We start from the raw sequence: 19,308 nt of genomic DNA, 5'->3' as shown, positions 1-19,308 counted from the left end.
TTTTTTTTGGTGTGCCTACATGTTTTAAAGCCCCTTAAAATTCCATGTATTCTTCGATTAATATGAACAAGCAGCGTTGGAAATTTTTATCAGCATTGAGGAAACTGTGAGGTTCAACTTGAAAGGATTCATAGAAATGAAGCAAGAACATCCAACTAAACTGTTCTGATACATACTTGGCATATATGTCTTTGAAACCATTTGTGGAACCAAAAGAGGAAAACATCATTTTTTTGAGCATACATTTTCAAAAAGAAAAAAACAGTAAAAAGGGTATCAAGACTTGCGAGAATAAGATTCAATTTTGTGTATGTTATCCACTTATCCCTGAATGAAAATGGCAAAAAAGAAAAAGAAATGCTGAAAAGAAAAATAATGAATGAAGTTTTAAACCTGTACATAAATACTGGAAGAAGATAGCCATGGTCACAACTCTAAAGTTTTTCATCCTATTTCAGTGGTTTGGTTAGTCCCATTCTCCATGTTGGTTGCTTGACTAGCATCAACTGCTCTTTGAGTCTCCTTAGCTGCATCATATGAAGCATGCAGTGCCACAAACAAATAGTAGATAAGCAAACCCAATGTCCAAATAGTGAATCTAATAAAAGAAGGTCCATCAATGGAACCCATGATGAAGATATTGATTGCAATGCTAGCTGATGGCAACCAAGGAACCAATGGCACCCCCCACAGTTTAGGTTTCTTTGCTTGTTTGAGAGTCAATTGCAGGCCTAAAGTGGCAGAGAACCAAATTATGACTGTCACTATGTAGCCAACCCAACCATTGTTGCTAACTACCCAATAAACAGCTGAAGCAATTGATGATCCTATGATTAGCATCAAGAACCCAATGAGCTTGTTTCTGTCAGAAGCTGATGTTTCGCCAGTGACGTAGTACCGCCTTACAATTAGTGCTAAGGCAACAAGGGAAAAGATAAACAGGGTTGATATAGAAAGAAGGTTTGCCAGGACATCAAGGCTTGTGAAGAAAGCAACAAGTGAGTTTGCAACAGTCATAACGATGGTGGCATTCATAGGCGTACCGGTTCTTCCATTGATGGCTGCAAGAATGGGTGGTGCCATGTGGGTACGCCCAATGTGAGTGAAATACCGAGCTTGCCCGAGGAGGTTGGCTAGCAGAACTGTTGTCATGCCTTTAAGTGCTCCCAGTGCAACAATGTACTTGGCCCATTTCATACCTGCAGCTTGGAATGCCATAGTGAATGATGCATCAGCATCAATTTGGGAGTATGGCTGCATCAGGCACAATGTAGCTGCAAGAAGGCAATAGGACATTATAGTGATCAACATTGAGCCAATCAGCCCAATTGGGATATCTCTACCGGGGTTTTTAATCTCCTCCGCCAAGGTTGCCACCCCGTCGAATCCTACATAAGCAAAGAAGAGCATAGCTGAAGCTTTGAAGATACCCTGAATACCAAATGGTGCAAAAATTGTGAAATTAGCAGGGTTCGCCTTAGTCAGGCCCGTGATGAAGATAAAAACCAAGACTAGCAGATGGATGATGGTGGTAACTGAATTGAATCTAGACGAAGCCTTCACGCTCAAGGATGCACCAACACAAACCAAAATGGAGACACCAACCGCAATTGGGTCTAAATGGTTGTAGTTCTCAGCAAAGGACGACACATTGATGCGAAAATCATTGGGATTGTGGTTGCACAATGTAGCAAAATATGAGGTCCATGACCTTGCCACACTAGCACCTGCTACAATATACTCAAAAAGGATGTTACCAGCAGCAATATAAGCCACGAAGTCACCAAGTTCCACTCTAAGATAGGCAAATGATCCTCCAGCCACAGGGAGCTCCACTGAGAACTCAGTGTAGCACAACACAGATAGCAGTGCAGAAATGCCTGATATGAAGTATGAGATTACTACTGCCGGGCCAGCATAATTCTTAGCTGCCTCGCCGGTGAGTACGAAAATCCCTGCCCCCATGACTGCTCCAACACCAAACCAAATGAGATCCCACCAGTTGAGGCTCTTCTTCATCTCATTCCCACTACGTGCACGCATTTCTTCCAGCTCCAGATGGTCCAAGGACCGTGTCAGGAGCCGGTCCTTGAGCCTTGTTTTCGTGCTGGCCAGTGCATGAACATAGTTCCCCCAGCTCTTGAATGACTCCTCTGGCAAGAAATCCTCTTTGCTGCAGCAACTTCTTTTCTTGACACCATTGCCACGTCCACCACCACCTCCAATCTCCATTTTTGTTGCCCTGAAATAGAATTGATTTGAACAAATGATTTGCCCTTCTGTGCACAGATTAATTGATTATCTTCCAGGATTAAAACATTGGAATAGACATAATGTGCATCAGTTATGTGGTTTCAGGTTATTCCTCAAGCATAGCAAAGAGAGATATCTGGGTGAATATATATAGCGGATCCAATCTATAGAAAAATATGGGATTCTAACTGTAATATGGAACCTGGTCAACTAACAAGATTCAATCCCATATAATCTTTTGGCCAAAAAAATAGAAGTTATGGACTGATTTGAAATAATAGATTTGGATTAAAAAAGAAAAAAGCTTACATTGGTCAAATAACCATAAAAATTCTAGATCAAATGCATTTGAATCGGACTAAAAAGATAATTTCACGTTCTAAATGAAGCCTGACCTTAAAATCAATGGGATTTCATTGCCTATATCTGAAAAATAAAACACTGGTATGAAAATTAGATTTCACATTCGTAAGTTCTAACCCTTATAAGATTTTTTTTAAAAAAAAAAAAGATCTAACCCTTGTTAATTAGTAATAGTTAACCAAAACAAATAAGAAGTTATCCACCGAACGTTGATGACTATATAGCGTTCTCTATGAATCATAGCTGAGGCTTATGATTATTATTATAATATAATTGGAATGTCTATTATTATTTACCAGATTTAAGAAAAAAAAAAATGAAACTGCATGGAGCTGTTTTGTTCCTTTTCATCTACATCAAAGGCTCAATGTGGAGGGGAAAAAACCCAATTGCACCATTCAGAAGAATGATTAGTAAGAATCCCTAAATTTATTTGACCCTTCTAAGGGCTTAAAAAGCAAGAAAAAAGAAAGGCTAAGTCAGAGAGCAGTAGAGCTTGGAAACTCTGTACTTGCATGCAGTACTTGTGCCAAAAATCACAGGGTGAAGAGAGGAAAAGAACAGAAAGAGAAGAAAAAATAGTAAGAGAATGGTGGAATAATTAATAAAGAGTTGAATGCAAAACCAGATTCAGATTTTTGGCAGTGAAAATATGTATATAGGTGTGACTACATGAGCAAATTTATAGAATACTAAATAAATTTTAAAATGGTTCTTTTTCCAAGAAAAATATTTTTAACAACATACCTTTGGTCCATTGGAGGCAGAGCAGAGCAAGAAGAGATCCCAATCCTATATGAATTTACAGGTTAATAATCAACACAGAGATGGAGTGAGAGTATATATGGGCAGAGAGGTAGGCAACTATATTACTGCATTTACTATATTACTGTTTACCATATTTTTATTGATTTATGGACCGACTGGCATTTTAACATTTGTTGCATGAAATAAGATGAGACAAGAGTGACAGTCTCTATTCCATGGGGATTTGCTATGCCTATGCCACTTTTGTCAGAATCTTCTATTAAAGGAATTCAGGATTAATTGGAAATCAAACAATTCAGCAATATTCGTATAGAAATTTATTTATTTGTAACAAAATCTCGATATTTAAATCTATAATAACTCAGTACAATGTATGTAATTAGGGTTTTTTTTTTTCCTTTAATATATTTATACCAGGAGAGCTGAAACTAAAATCTACGCCACTTGAATAGTTGAGTTGAGATCAAACTCAATTCATTGTGAGTTTGTGTAGATTTGGAATTCTTTTTTATGTTGATTATGCATATTAGAAGAAATTTTAAAGTTTAATGTGAGAAATTTTAATTTGATAAAATTTGAGTGGTTATATTCTCACTCCCTGTCTTACTTTTTCATCCATATTTTAATGAAAAATATAATGATAAATTTATCCTTTTGTAAAATGACCTCTAAAGACTTGACTAAAGAAAAATAAAATAAATATACCCTACCCACCTCTCCCTACTCACCCACCTCCTTACAACGACCTAAATTTCATAAACTCTAAGATCTTTTTTTTTTTTTTTTTTTTTGATATCATATGTATACCTATATTTTGTTCGAATTGACTCCAGTTATGGTTTGATAATCTCCTTGGAGATTACTTCTATTTCAACATCCTTCATTCTAATTCTCTCCTAGCCTGGTGGACCTGAACGAATTGGTTTTGTTGATGGTGTGGTGGTTCTGTGGTGGAAGTGTTATATACTTGCCCTACAATTAATGTGTAAACAGTAAAGTTAACACAGCTCAAACAAGTGCAGTACATGCAGTAGCTGTTGCAAACACATGACCCTTAATCTAGCTGCATGTTGTACACTTTGGATAGCTATCTTAGTTGTCATGTTTGTCTTTTAATTAGTTAATTGAGCTTTTGACCATTGACAAAAAAAAATTGAGCTTTTGAGCAAATGGGTAGTTTGGTTAAGTTTGTGTTTTGATTTTTGGTTAATTTGATTGGTTCAGAATTCTGGGTTTTGATCGGAATTTGTTGGAAATTGGTCATTTTCTTTCTTGGTGGGACTTTTCTCTCATATGCTTCACAATATCTTGCTAATTCTACATTTCTAGATTCACACTTCACATATATAATTGGAACTGTATTTATGCAAAAAAAAAAAAAAAGGTGGGTGTATGGGATCATAGTTAAGGAGGGGTGAGAATAGTATTTTAATATTTTTTTCAAATTTAATAGTGGCCCTAATGGGTGTAGAAATAAAGTAGATGAGAAAATAGAATAAAAGAGTGAAAATATAAGCACTCTAAAATTTAAGCAAAACATGGCTTGTTGTTGGGGGGCCAACTAGGGCCGAGCAAAGCATGTTTTTTGTCTTCAACTAAATATTTAAAGAAAGTCCGACTTCCATGGCTAAACAAAACTAGTGCCTGAAATACTTAGGTCAAAAGCAACAAATCCACATTCATAACTCATTAGAAGACGTACCCTACCAAACAAAAGATTTGACAGATTCTTTTTTTGGCCACTAAAGATTTGATAGATTTACACGTGAATAATACTTCCAAACCGAGATTAAGTGAGATTACCAATTTCCAGCACTGTCTTTCTCACAATGTGACTTAACAAACGGGTCACAATTGACTTGCCCAAGCTACTTAATTACTCCTTAATCACATTCTCAAGAAGCCCCCAATTTAATTAGAAGAACAAATGCTTCCAAATAGTCAAAGTGGAACATTAGCAACGAGGTCACACCTTGACAATATAAACAGAGAAATACTACACACAAAATGATTCTTCATTCACACACATTCAACAAAACAAGGCCAGCCCCTTTTCTTTAATAGCAGCCTATGCAGAGGCCTTTCTAGCTGCTAACCTTTACATCATGTAACTGAGAGTCCTTTGCTGCTGAGGAAGCAAACCCTTCTTCTCCAACAACCTTCTTCAACTCCTGCTGTGAGCCAGCCTCCAACCTCTTTGCTTCAGAGTCCTTTGCTGTGTCATAAGAAGCATGCAATCCGAAGAAAAAGTAGTAAACCAAGATGATCCCAGTCCACACTGCAAACCTTATAAACGATTTTCCATCAATCGACCCAAGTAAGAAAATGTTGATGGTAATTGACAGTGATGGCAACCATGGCACCAATGGCACCCCCCACAGCTTTGGAAACCTTGCTTGGGGAACAAACAACCAAAGCCCCAAAGTCCCCAAGATCCAAACCGGCACGGTCACCACGTATCCTATCCAATCATGTTCGCCACTGCAAGCCCAATAGACAGAGGTGGCAATTGAAGACCCAATTATGGTGGCAATGCAGGCAATGAGCTTGTTCCTGTTGGCCTGCGTGGTCACGCCGCTGGCGTAGTAGCGGCGAACAAGAAGAGCAAGAGCAACAAGACTGAAGATGAATAAGGTGGAGATGGAGAGCAAGTTGGCGAGAACGTCAAGGCCTGTGAAGAAGGCAATGACGGCAGTGGCTACAAGCATGATGATTGTGGCATTGACTGGAGTGCCAGTCTTGGCATCAACTTGAGCAAACCATGGAGGCATCATGTGGGTCCGGGCAATGTGAGTGAGATACCGAGCCTGACCCACTGCCCCAACAAGCAAAACACTTGTCATGCCCTTCAAAGCTCCTGCTGCAACCACGTACTTAGCCCACCCCATACCAACAGCTTCAAAAGCAACTGAAAATGGAGCATCTTTGTCAATGTTTTTGTATGGCTGCATAAGGCACAAAGTCACTGCCAGCAAGCAATAGACCAATGTGGTTATAACCATTGACCCAACAAGCCCAATTGGGATGTCTCTGCCTGGATTCTTGGTCTCCTCAGCCATGGTGGAAACCGCGTCGAATCCCACATAGGCAAAGAAGAGAACAGCGGAGGCTTTGAAGACACCGCGAGCGCCGAAAGGGGCAAAATCGGGGGCGTAGTTTTTGGTGTCGGCTTTGGTGAGGCCAGCGATGATGATGAAGATGATGACAATGACGTGGATGATAGAGGCGACGTAGTTGAGACGAGAAGAGCCCTTTGTGCTGAGGACTGCGAGGCAGCAGATGCCGGCGATGACGGCGACGGCGATGGGGTCGAGGTTCCTCATGTCCTCGGGTAAATCGTGGACTACGATTCGGAAATCATTGGCGTCATGGTTGCAGAGGGTCGTGAAGTAGGAGGTCCAGGAACGTGCAACGGCTGCTCCACCTATCACGTACTCCAGAAGTATGTTGCCTGCTGCAATGTAGGCCATGAAGTCCCCTAGCTCTACTCTTAGATACGCAAATGACCCACCTGAAACCAAATTCAAAACATAACTTTCTTTTCTTTAATTTGAATCTTTCATTTTCTGCTCACACACGCACACTTCCAAACACATTCAAATTCGATGTATTTTAAACAACAGTCAGCCCCATTACCACATAATAGTCAAACAATTGATCATCCTAGAAGAAAATGTGATTATGGGACCAGCTCAATATAAAAATGAACCCTTGAATTTTATATCATCATCCTTATGATAATGTGGAAGTCTTAGTCAACCTTGCTGACTCAGCTGCTAGCTGTACAAGTCTGTGTAGTTTGTTAGTTTGTTTGTTTCGTTGGTTTTAGCTTAGCATATAAGCTGTATATTACACAATTGTACTATTCATTCAGAATATATCAATCAAAACAGAATTTCCTTTTCTCTCTTTTCTCTCTCATTTTCTCTTTCGTTTTCTGTTATTTTCCTCTTGAATCTTGAACTCTGAAACTCAACCATGGAAGATTATCACCTTATACCTACGATATTTCTACAGGGTATGTAATATGTATATTGTTGATAATTAATCATCACCAATATAAATTATAATTTGAATTAATAAGAGTTGAGAACTTGAGACAAAGGAGATTAACATTGGGTCCCACTCCGTCTCCCACCAGATTTTCATTTAGTTACTAACAAAGTAAAAAACAAAAAAACAAAGTACTCGACTCAGGTTTGACCTATATCTTGTATTATATTATAATGGTGGGCCATCGGGAATGGGCCAGGACCCAAAAGTCCTCTTTGAAGGGATGAGCCGGCCCGCCTCACGCCATTGACTTTTATAAGTAAACAACAATGAAGCATGTGGCGGAGCCGTATAATGACCTCCTGCCACTGCAGATACCCCCAACCTATCCACTTCAATATATATTTTTTTGGTCGGAATCGACTCCTAAAAGTCTTCTGGAAGAGAATGACAATTACAATAATATATAATTCTTTATTTTTTTGGTCCAATAATATGTAGGATCAAGCTTTAGACTTTTGGGTTCCCTTTCCAAAATCTGCGGAATATTCAAAAAGATTCTGCAATAGAAGAAATTGATATTTTTGCATCTTCACCAAAATTATTACTACGGTTGTATAAAACTTTTTTCTTTTGCGAATTGGGTAATAAAGCCTTCAGTCAAACTCATAACTCTACACACTTTTATTTATTTTTTAATTCAAAGAAGAAATTTTCATTAATCATGTTGTAGACTCAATTACAGAAATATTACAATTGAAAATATGGAATCAGCTTCATAATTTACTACTAACAAATAAGATACTACAAGATCATAACAACTTATTATTTAGTAATTTCTTAAAAAAAAAAAAACCATATAATTTAGTAACTGATTTTAGTAAATTGATTTGGTGAATTGTTTGTATAAAAAAAAAAAAAATCAAAGAAAGAAACAAAGGGTTGACGCTAAGTGTGACGTACCTGCAACTGGAATCTCTACAGCAAACTCGGTGTAACAAAACACAGAGAGCAAGGCGGAGACACCCGAAACGACGTAGGATAGAACCACGGCGGGGCCGGCGTGTTCCCTGGCCTCGAGGCCGGTGAGCACGAATATTCCGGCGCCGATGACGGCTCCGAGTCCGAACCAAATGAGATCCCACCAGTTGAGCGTCTTCTTCATCTCGTGCTGACTCCGAGCCTTCATCTCCACCAGCTCCGTGCTGTCCAGGGACCGGGTCAGGACCCGATCTATGAATCGATACGGAGTATCCTTGAGTGCATTGACGTAATTGCCCCAGCTCTTGAACGACTCCTCGGGGAGAAAGTCATCTTTTTGGTACGAACATCCTCTCCTCCTCACCCCCTCTCCTCCTCCTCCTTCAGTAGTCCTTGCCCCCATCCTCTAATATCAACAATTCAAACTGCAATTAATTTTCAGAATCCAATTATATTTATAGGAAATAACTAACTAAACAACAAAAATAATTACAGATGCTTCACCTCTTCTGTTTGGTTGCCGAGAAAAGCGAAGAAACTTAAGAAGAGAAAATAACGAAAGGGACAGACTCTTTTTGTGCGTAGATACACAACGTTCGAATTCGGCTTATATAAAATATTGAAATCAATTAAATATTAATATTCAAGAGAGAGATCTAGAAAAGAGAGTGAACTTATAGAAGAAAATGAGGTTTTCCCCGGTGACCGGCAGAGATGAGAGAGAGAGGTTGGCGCGGGAAAACTCATTCACTGCAAGTCTGCAAGAATCATTTATATACGCACACTCATCGGTAAAGTTCGCACGTGCGAAACGCAGACGCTCGTGTGAAACCGTTGATGTGCATGGGCCTCATTGTTAGTTACTCACGCGCCTATAACAGGTGGTGGCGGACACAGCTATACAACTTAATTAGCGCTGGCAGATACAGGCTACAGCTATAAAATCCCAAAATATCAAAAATTACTATTTTAAAATATGAATGTTCTCTATAATCTGGGTTCTATACTAGATTTTTGTGTTTACCGTAAATCAAATATTTTGTTTTTGATATTTTCAGATAATTGCGAAGTTAAGACAGTGATTTGCGGGTTACGACAATAGGATGAGACTGCGCCAGAAGGGCAATGAGGCAGTGATTCAGTGAATGTGGACAAGATTGTAGTTTAGAATAATATTGGAATCGGACGGCTGCGATTCCATTATATGAGAAAGGATTTGTCCAGCTGTCCCACGGATAGTGAGACGCTCCGCAAATGGTGTCGTTTGCTTCTTAATTGTCAGTGTGAAACTGTTAATTAAACTTTTAATTGGCAACTATTAATATAATATTAATTCATTAGATTCAGGAAAAGATACTAGTCCGGCAGTGCCTTGTCTTATACTCCTACCTTGATGCTCGAAATTCTACTAAGAACTTTTTTTCATACATTTTTGGTCAAACATTTACCAAAGGGGGTCCACCATATATATTGGTAAGACTATTTATTATATATTTTCTATATACCAAATATTTACATAGATTAAAATAGAACATATTACCAAATAATCTGACAATATATAAAACTGTTTGGTTGCTAAACTAATTGACAAGATTGCCAAGATAACATGCTTTACATTTTAATAAAAGTGGCTTGCTTTCACCTTAATAAAAAACTCGATCATCGGACTGATTTTTTTTTTTTTGGGTCTGATCATCGGACTGATTGATATGATGATTTTCACGTATTGTACGTGTGTTGGCGTCGAGCACAATGTTTTGGATGCATACAGAAATGTTAACATGACTAAACTATATTTTTAAGAACGGATACAATTATTGTAGGCTTATTCACACATTTCCTCTAAAATTATGATTTTGTCTCAATTCATCTCTTAAAAGTTTAATATCTTAACTTAATCTCTTCAAAACTTATTATGTATTCGGCATTATCCAAAATAGTCAAGTGACTCAAGTCCATCAATTCCACCATTTGAATTTATGACAAAATTGCCCCTTCATGTAGACGCCATATTATCGATTCAAATAAAGGAATTGACATACTTGACGATTTCGAATTAATTTCATGGAATAGATGTTTAAATAAGGTCATTATTTTGTATGCTGATAACTCATTCACACGATTAATGCGTATGAGGCCGGCCACGTCATATAATACAGTCATGCATATACTCTATCCTCCAGAGGATAACTGAGTGGTGTTGAGAATAAAGATGTGATAATTGTGAGTAGCTAAGCTACATATTGTCAACAACAACTCTGTTTGGTTGAAAGTCAACAATGCGTATATATGGTTGGCAATTAATTGGGAATCAAAATTCAATGTGCATTTGTGTGAAGCAAAACTGAAGGTGCCAAAATTTATGCGGATACGGAATCTGTTTGTTTGCATGTCATGGTCCTAATTGGAAGCGCTGACTCAGAGTCTCCGGCGCCCACAGAGGCTAACATGCCCATTGACTTTGAATTTTAAACATGACTATACTTTGTGGAAATTATAAACAATACCACATCATAAACTTACCAAGACAAACTTTGAATTTGGCTCTGTTTCATCTCTATGACTGAATTTAATGTATATTAAACTAAGACGCTACTAACTTAATTGAAGGAGTAACCGAGTAAGATGGATTAGGGACTAATCGTAAGACATTAAAAGATTGGTACTTAAAATAAAAAACTTATCTCATCCACTAATTTATTTTTTTCCTTAAAGTTAAAAGAAATCTTTGGGCTATTTTTTCTTCAATGTGCATTGACTGTAGTTAGTTCTTATTTCATTCAATCATGAACATTAGATGGGGCCTATAATATATTGGTTGGAGGAACCAAGTTTCGTGATGTTCTACTTTTCCTTTTATCAAACATTGTTCGACTTTGAATCATGTGTTTAGACTAGGGGTGTGATTTGGATTGGAAAATCCGAATCCGACTGATTCCTATCCGCAAATTTCCATTTTTATTCCGAATCCGAAAATGCCGAATCCGAAAATGGCGAAATCCGAAAATTCCGAAAAAAATTGGATTGGAATTGGAATGTTTATGTAAATTCCGATTCCGATCCGAATTCCGATCCAAAAAATTCCGAAATGTTCCGAAGGCATTCCGATCCGATATTTCTGAAATTATGCCAATTTATTCCATATTATATATTTTATCATTTATTTAGTATGATACATATAACATATATTTTTAAAAAGATGACTAATACTATATATTAATATAAACATATGTACATTATAAATATATGTGTATCATAATAACATAAATGGTAAGTTGGTAACACAAACACCCACATTTTTCCGTACATGTAATTACTATTTTTTTTTATTAGGGAGGGGAATTGAAGATATGAGGCAATTTTACAGTTGTTCCAACTGGAATATCCCACCAATTGTAATTGCTAATTACTAAATATTTAAGCTTATTATATTCAAAATTTCAAACATGATATATATATATATTATTTGAGTAACATGTATTTATATACACATATATATATGAGTAACATGTATTTATATACACATATATAGAGGAGTGCTCTAAAGCTAACTAGTTAGCAAGTTAATACGAAGCTAACCATGCTTTTGGGCCCACCATATCACTAATCTCATAATCCGAACCATCAATTATTTAGGCCCTACTTCAAAGATCATCATTGCAAAAAATCAACTAAATCGAAAATCATGTAGTCATCTAATTGAGATCAAATAAATAGACGATCAGTATTTTCGATAAAAGCATAGAAATAGTTGTCATTATAATTAAATGGCTAAATGACTTCCGATTTTAGAGATTTTTTACAGGAATGATCTTTGAAGTAGGGCCTAAAAAATAAACAGTTCGGATTTTGAGATTACATTGTGTAGTGGGCCCAACAGGGTGGTTAGTTTTGTATTAACTTACTAACTAGTTAGTTTTAGAGCATTCTTGCACATATATATATGAGTAACATGTATTTATATACACATATATATGTGTGTGTGTGTGAGTAACATGTATCTACTAGTGACATTTATTCTAACAATGTTGAATGAGCTCTAAAGATTAATCCCCCACCTCTAAGATATGTGCTATTAAGCCTATTATACATTCATAGTGACATTTATTTCTCTTATATATTATGTATGTTATAATATATAATATATACCATTAAACATACACAATATATATATCATACATAATTTATTTCTCTTATAACATACATAATCTAGCAATGAAAACCTTGCTAGATTGCATCTTTTTTTTTTTTCCCTTCTTTTCTAGATTTTTTTTTATGGTAATAGTATGGGATGGTATGGTTCTAAATGTTATTTAAATTAATATTTTGAATTTTCTTTTTAAATTGGACATATATTTTAATTACATTTTAATATAAATATTGAAATGCATCATAATCTATTGTCTTTTAATTTTGTTTGTTTGTTAATTTCATCATTATTCTAAAAAAAATCCGAACATGTTCTAAAAAATATTATGAAAATGTGAAAATTCCGATTTTTTATTCGAAAATTTCAAATGTTTATCCGAAAGTTCCGAAAATGTTATATTCCGAAAAATTCCAAAAATTTCGAAAAATCCGAAAATTCCGAATCGGAATGAGATGTTGAAATTCTGATTTTTTGGAATGGAAATTGGAACATAAATTCCATTCCAAAATTTTTTGGATTAGAATTGGAACACCCTATTTCCGATCCGATCCGGCCGAAACACACCCCTAGTTTAGACTTGTACAAGTGATGCGGAAACTCAAACAATATAAGCATGGAATTTTGACTTGTACGTGTATATATTTAATAAATATATGCTCTTTTGTCTCACAACTAATGACTAGTAAGTAGTAGTGAATAATGAAAATATAAAAATACTATTTGACTCAATTTACATGACATTTATATATTAAAAAAAATTAAAAAATAGAAAGATAAACATTGTCAAATAAATTATTGCCACGTAAGTTGAGAAACACAAATTGAAAAAATTAAGTTGGGCAATAAGTATTTTCCATGGAGATATAAAAATATTTTTTTGATTAAATATCTCAAAAAATAAAAAAGGAGATACGGAGATATGGGCGATTGGCTCTTTCCTTAGTTCAGTTGGGCCCGTTACAGACTTACAGTATAATTGCTTGAATTTTTTCACATTATAAGTATAAACCCAACTCTTGGATGAAACTTTTGATATTTTCATAAGAAAAAAAGAAAGCTAATTTCATTAATTTTAATCTAGATGAAAAATTTTGTCCCGGCCCGCCCATTGGAATAAAAGAGATATTTGTCGTTTACTTGATGTCACGATTTTTTTTGTGTGGTCTTCTTAAACTCCCCTAGAGAGAATAGGAAAAGAAAGCTTTATATATTATTATTTTTTTCAGGTGATTGAAAGGAGAAAATTAACAAGCCTATTCAATTTTGAATTAAGAGATTGAAAATTCGGAAAGAACCACCTAACACGTGGCAGCGTCTAATTGGCTGTCAGGACCAAAGGGCAAGCCGCAAGCGGACGTGTTATGCTGTTCATGAACTGTTCCTATAGGAATTGAGTTGTATTCAAGACCACACTGCCGGTATCACGTACGTATGTGTGAGCAAATCAATTGAGTTCATGAATTGAGGGAGAGTTAGATCATCAATTTCTTGCAATTTTGCTTTAATTAATTCTTGGAGATTCTCTCCTAAATCCAATGGCTCCTTCTTTATTATCATCACCATCAACATCAACATCAACATCAATCTCTTTCTTTGTTATGCTTTCAGACATTCTCAATCTCATGCCCATGAGATTAGAAAAATATTCCACCAACTATTTAATTTCTTTGGAAGTATGTGATACTCAAAGCTCACAATCTTTTGGGCTACGTGGATGGCTCGTTGGAATGCCCGAAAAAATACTTTTTACAATTTCATAAAATCAAGGACGGAGATTAGTCCAATTTCATAAAAAGTGTAAATTGGTTATGAGTACAAAATTGGTATTCAAACTTTAGTACCTAAGCATTTTCCCTCGAATGCTCTCACTTTTAATTAAAATTTTAGAATCCCCAAAAAGGGCTATTCAAAATGTTTATGTGACTTTGGCAACAGAAAAAAAAAAAAAAAAGAATGATTAAACTACACAAATTGTTGTTATTAACCTTTTTTCTTTTTTTCTTTTTTTATACTAGCACCTCCTCTGTTTTTTTTTTTGGCCAAGAACAGCACCTCCTCTGTTTAAGTAAATATAGGTGTATTATTATTATTATTATTTTATAAGTAAGCAAATATAGGTGTGTATAATTAAAGCCTTTGATAATTTCATATCGGAAAGCCCAGAGGCCAATTAAAGTCCCGAATGCACCGTGACCAGGGCCGGTCAGTCATTACATTTACCAAACAGTCATTACATTTTCTAGAATATAGACTTAGAAATCAAATTTTAGAACAATAACACCTTGCAGACTTAGTATTTTCCCCAATTGAAGACTATTCATATTTCAGTAGAAGAGTAATTAGATGTGAGACTGTCACTGTGAGAGAGGAGATAAGAGAGAGACTGAGAGTAGACCAACAGTCCAAAAAAAGAGAGAGTAGAACAACGCTGGTAAGTGTAAAGCAGAGGTTGTTGGCCAAAAAAAAAAGGTGTAAAGCAGAGGTAATATATTTAATATTTTATTTTATTTTAAAAGAGAGGTAATAAAGTGTAAACAGTAAACTGTAAAGCAGTGCAACGTTAAAGCAGAGTAGACCAACGTTGGTATTATATTATATAATTATAATATATATATATAAGTTTTGGGCCCCCTTAGAAATGGGCCCTGGGCGGTGGCAGTTGCTGGCCCATGCTCAGGGCGGCCCTGATCGTGACCAACAAAGATGCAGAGCATGGGTATTCCAAAAGCCAGGTTAATTAATAGAGAGTTCCTATACAAGGTAGGAATAGAGAGTTTAGTAATTGGCTGTCCTATACTCCTATACAAGGTAGGAATATAGTTTGTATTTAAAGACCACTGCCGGTAATCACATATTCACATATGTCTGAGCAAATCAATTGAGTTTAATTAATTCAACAATTGAGCAAATCAAAGACCGAGAGAGAGAGAGTTGGGTCATCAATTTCTTGCAATTTGGTTTAATTGATTGTTGGAGATTCTGTCCTAATTAATCCAATGGCTCCTTGTTTATTATCATCACCATCATCATCAATCTCCTTCTCTGTTATGCTTTCAGACATTCTCAATCTCATGCGCATGAGATTAGAAAAATATTCTACCAACTATTTTCTTTGGAAGTATGTGATGACCTCCATACTCAAAGCTCATAATCTTTTGGGCTACGTCGATGGCTCGCTGGAATGCCCTAAAAAATACTTTTACAATTTCAGAGAATCAAGGGCGGAGATTAGTCCAAGCTACAACATGTGGTGCAGAGAGGATCAAGTAGTGATGGTGTTGATCAATGTCACACTCTCATCTTCGATACGCCCGCACGTCGTCCACTGCAAGACATCAAGAGAGCTATGGCTTCAGCTACAAAGGCTATCCATTTAAGTTGTATTAGGAATAGTTTATTAGTTATATTAGGTAGTGTTTGCCATCACAATTCACAAACTATATGTATTTAGTTTGGTAGTTTATTTCATTAATTCTTCAAATTGAATTTTCTACTTAATTTTACGGATTTTGGTGGATTATGATTGCTGGATTACCAAAGGGTTAACTTAAAATTTGCCGTTGAAGCGCACAAGTCGCTTTATGATTGCTGGATTATGTTGCAAAGGTGTTTTACACTTTTACCCCTATTCTCTCTAAATCGCTTCCCGAATTCCAATTGTTCTATTGGTGTGTTGCAGCGGTAGGACCGTATCCGTGAAGGAGCTGCTCTATCTAGGATTTGGATGATTTGGGACCTGATGAGGTTGGGCTTGTTTTTTGGGCCTTGTTTTGTCTTCCTCTAGACAAAAAATTATGATTTCAATCAACTTCTGGGAATGGTTTTTGTTTAATTAGTGTTTGTCTTCACAAACTATGATTAGTCTGTTTCCATTCTAAAAATTGAATCTTGTGGCTTAAATTTTTCCTTGTGGATTAATTTTGGTTTGGTTTATCCTGAATATTATTGTCTTCCATATATAATGAACATATGCATGGTGGTAATCATGGCAATTTGATCATGTATGGATTACTTTTTACACAAGTATGAGATACTTGTGAAGTGGAAGTGTGGAACTTGAAATTGCCCTTGGGTTTGCTATTCATTTAATGTAAAAATAAAAATTAAAAAAAGATTATTTTTTCTTAAATTATTTTTGCTAAGGTATGGGGAGGGACAAGAAATAAATAGACTAGATTCTTGATTATGTTGTAGTAAACTTTTAAATGAAAATTTAACATCCCAAAAAGGGCTATATTTCAAAATTTTAATGAGAACATGTCAAGAGGGAACTAGTAAAATGCTGCTCTAGCCAGAACGATCATTTTTTGCAATTGCTAGCTTAATTGCGATGGCTCCTTCTTTTTCTTCTTCTTCATCTTTTATCTCCACACCTATTTCGAATCTGCTCTCAAACATACACAACCTCATGCCCATCAGATTGTACTACACTAACTTTCCTATTTGGAAGCATCTGATGACCACCATACTCAAAGCTCACAATCTTTTCGGCTATGTGGATGGCTCACTTGGATGCCTTCTGTTAAGCGTTAAGGACATAATGGAGTACAATTTTGAAAGTCAATCAATGAATGGTCTAATAGGAGTATAAATCAAGTGCGCTGCCCCACAAAAGGAAGTGCATCAACCTCAAAATACTCAGGACACTCATATGCACCAATCTCAAAACACTCAGGACACCCATGTCTCTCATGCTACTCATCACAGCTGAAGCAGTACTGTCAAGCCATCATATTCCATTAGAGGGAATAAAATGAAATGTGTAATTGTGTATGGGATATGTCCCTTATCCTATATTCGTATTCATATCCCATTAAGGTTGGAATTAATTTGACAGTTGGAATTTAATTAATGATGAAGATATCTTCAAGCATAGAACATCAAGATTTCTAAAGACGTAGTTTACTATGTATTTTCGTGCTTCTCCTTCCCTTCATGCCGATATCTAGTTCCCGGCAATCATACAAAATTTTTTGAAACAATATTGTGAACCAATCAGTATTGTAATGTAATAAAAATGTATATAATTAAATTAAATTAATTTGTCATTGTGAGTTTTTTTAAATAGGCAACTTTTATCTTTTATGACAAATTTGATAAAATTTATGTTGATCTTAAAAATACAAGTAAATCTAACATAAGTTACATAAGTGCATAACTGTGGTAAATTTAATATTCTTTGAACGAATTTCAATTTATGAAAGTTTTGTGTTTGATACTTTGATTGACAATACTTAGTGGATGACAGCCGTCCTTTGCTTTTATGACAAAGCCAACTTTTTATTAAAGTTAGTAACTAAAGAAACCAATAGTTAGATAAAGGACGATATGGAGTTTCTTTTCTACATTTTTTGGCCAATAATAATAATATGGAGTTTCTTTTTAGGAGAGTCGAATATTTTACTTTGAATGGAGGAGGTCTGTAGTTGGTGTGAAATTGTGAATCATATACAGCATAAGCTCTTCTTGGGAGTTGGTAGTGTGAGTTGTGTATGTGTATAGAGTTAGATCTATCAATTTCTGTCCAAAAATCCGATGAATCCTTCTTCTTCACTTTCATTATTGTCTTCTCGCTACTCACCTGGTGAGACACCTTTCTTGAATCTGCTTTCAAAAATACACAATCTCATGCCCATCAGATTGGAGAACGGTAACCTTGTGGCTTGGAAGTTTCTGATGACTGCCATACTCAAAGCTCACGGTGTTTTGGGGTATGTGGATGGCTCAATCAAATGGCCACCACAAACATGTGGACTCAGAGTAAGTAATCCAAGCTATGAAAATTGGTGCAGGGAAGATCAAGCAGTGATGGCGGTGATCAATGCTACTCTCTCACCTTCAGCACTCAAGATGTTCACCGTATTGACAAGACCCGTTATGGCATCCAAAACATCCAAAGAGCTATGGGACAATATACAAGAATCGATACGTTAATAGTATGGATATTGGTAAGCCAAATTTGAAAAATTAGCTACGATTTGTTTCAGTTAAACATTTTTAGTTTTTTTTTTTTAGAATTTAGAAATTTAGTAGTATTTGAGTTTCCATCGAGAAATGTTCGAACCCTTCTCAAGAAGTGCTCCAAATCCCTGTAAGTAATTGCTCTTGGGGATTTGAGTACTTCTCAGTTGAAACTTGAACTCGAGAGTTAAATTTCCACATTCTAAAACAAAAAATTTAAAAATCGTTAAATAAAAACCAAAGGGTTAACTTAAATTTTCTCGTTGAAGCGCACAAGTCGCTTTATGATTGCTGGATTATGTTGCAAAGGTGTTTTACTTTTACCCCTATTTTCTCTAAATCGCTTCCCGAATTCCAATTGTTCTATTGGTGTGTTGCAGCGGCAGGACCGTATCCGTGAAGGAGCTGCTCTAGGATTTGGATGATTTGGGACCTGATGATGAGGTTGTGCTTGTTTTTTGGGCCTTGTTTTGTCTTCCTCTAGACAAAAAATTCTGATTTCAATCAACTTCTGGGAATGGGTTTTGTTTAATTAGTGTTTGTCTTCACTCGTCACAAACTATGATGAGTCTGTTTCCATTCTACAAATTGAATCTTGTGGCTTAAGTTTTTCCTTGTGGATTAATTTTGGTTTGGTTTATTCTGAATATTATTGTCTTCCATATATAATGAACATATGCATGGTGGTAATCATGGCAATTTGATCGTGTATGGATTACTTTTTACACAAGTATGAGATACTTATGAAGTGGAACTTGAAATTGCCCTTGGGTTTGCTATTCGTTTAATGTAAAAATAAAAATTTAAAAAAGATTATTTTTGCTAAGGTATGGGGAGGT

The 19,308-nt window shown here is 35.9% G+C and overlaps 1 protein-coding gene, 1 long non-coding RNA gene and 1 pseudogene across 2 annotated transcripts; 1 reads left to right on the top strand and 2 right to left on the bottom strand.

The window, feature by feature from the left end:
- Positions 1 to 333: 333 nt before the first annotated feature.
- On the bottom strand, positions 334 to 2,231 carry LOC147297209 (cationic amino acid transporter 1 pseudogene; annotated as a pseudogene).
- A 2,813-nt stretch (positions 2,232 to 5,044) lies between these two features.
- On the bottom strand, positions 5,045 to 9,073 carry AAT1 (amino acid transporter 1). The gene is made up of 3 exons (XM_086249355.1): positions 8,863 to 9,073; positions 8,341 to 8,762; positions 5,045 to 6,895 (listed from the first exon to the last, which is right to left on the bottom strand). Exons 2-3 carry the CDS (start codon positions 8,759 to 8,761, stop codon positions 5,469 to 5,471), a joined length of 1,848 nt encoding a protein of 615 aa, XP_086105481.1. The 5' UTR covers position 8,762; positions 8,863 to 9,073; the 3' UTR covers positions 5,045 to 5,468.
- Positions 9,074 to 17,825: 8,752 nt separating this feature from the next.
- Positions 17,826 to 19,180, top strand: LOC147297207 (uncharacterized). Its single transcript, XR_015119921.1, has 2 exons — positions 17,826 to 18,456; positions 18,850 to 19,180. It is a non-coding gene; the product is annotated as an uncharacterized LOC147297207 (long non-coding RNA).
- Positions 19,181 to 19,308: the final 128 nt, after the last annotated feature.

The sequence above is a fragment of the Dryas octopetala genome, chromosome 1 (genome assembly GCF_963921425.1).
Source record: "Dryas octopetala chromosome 1, drDryOcto1.1, whole genome shotgun sequence".
Lineage (NCBI taxonomy): Eukaryota > Viridiplantae > Streptophyta > Magnoliopsida > Rosales > Rosaceae > Dryas > Dryas octopetala.
The sequence above is the reverse complement of the archived record's forward strand: the minus strand, read 5'-3'. Positions and strand labels throughout refer to the sequence as shown.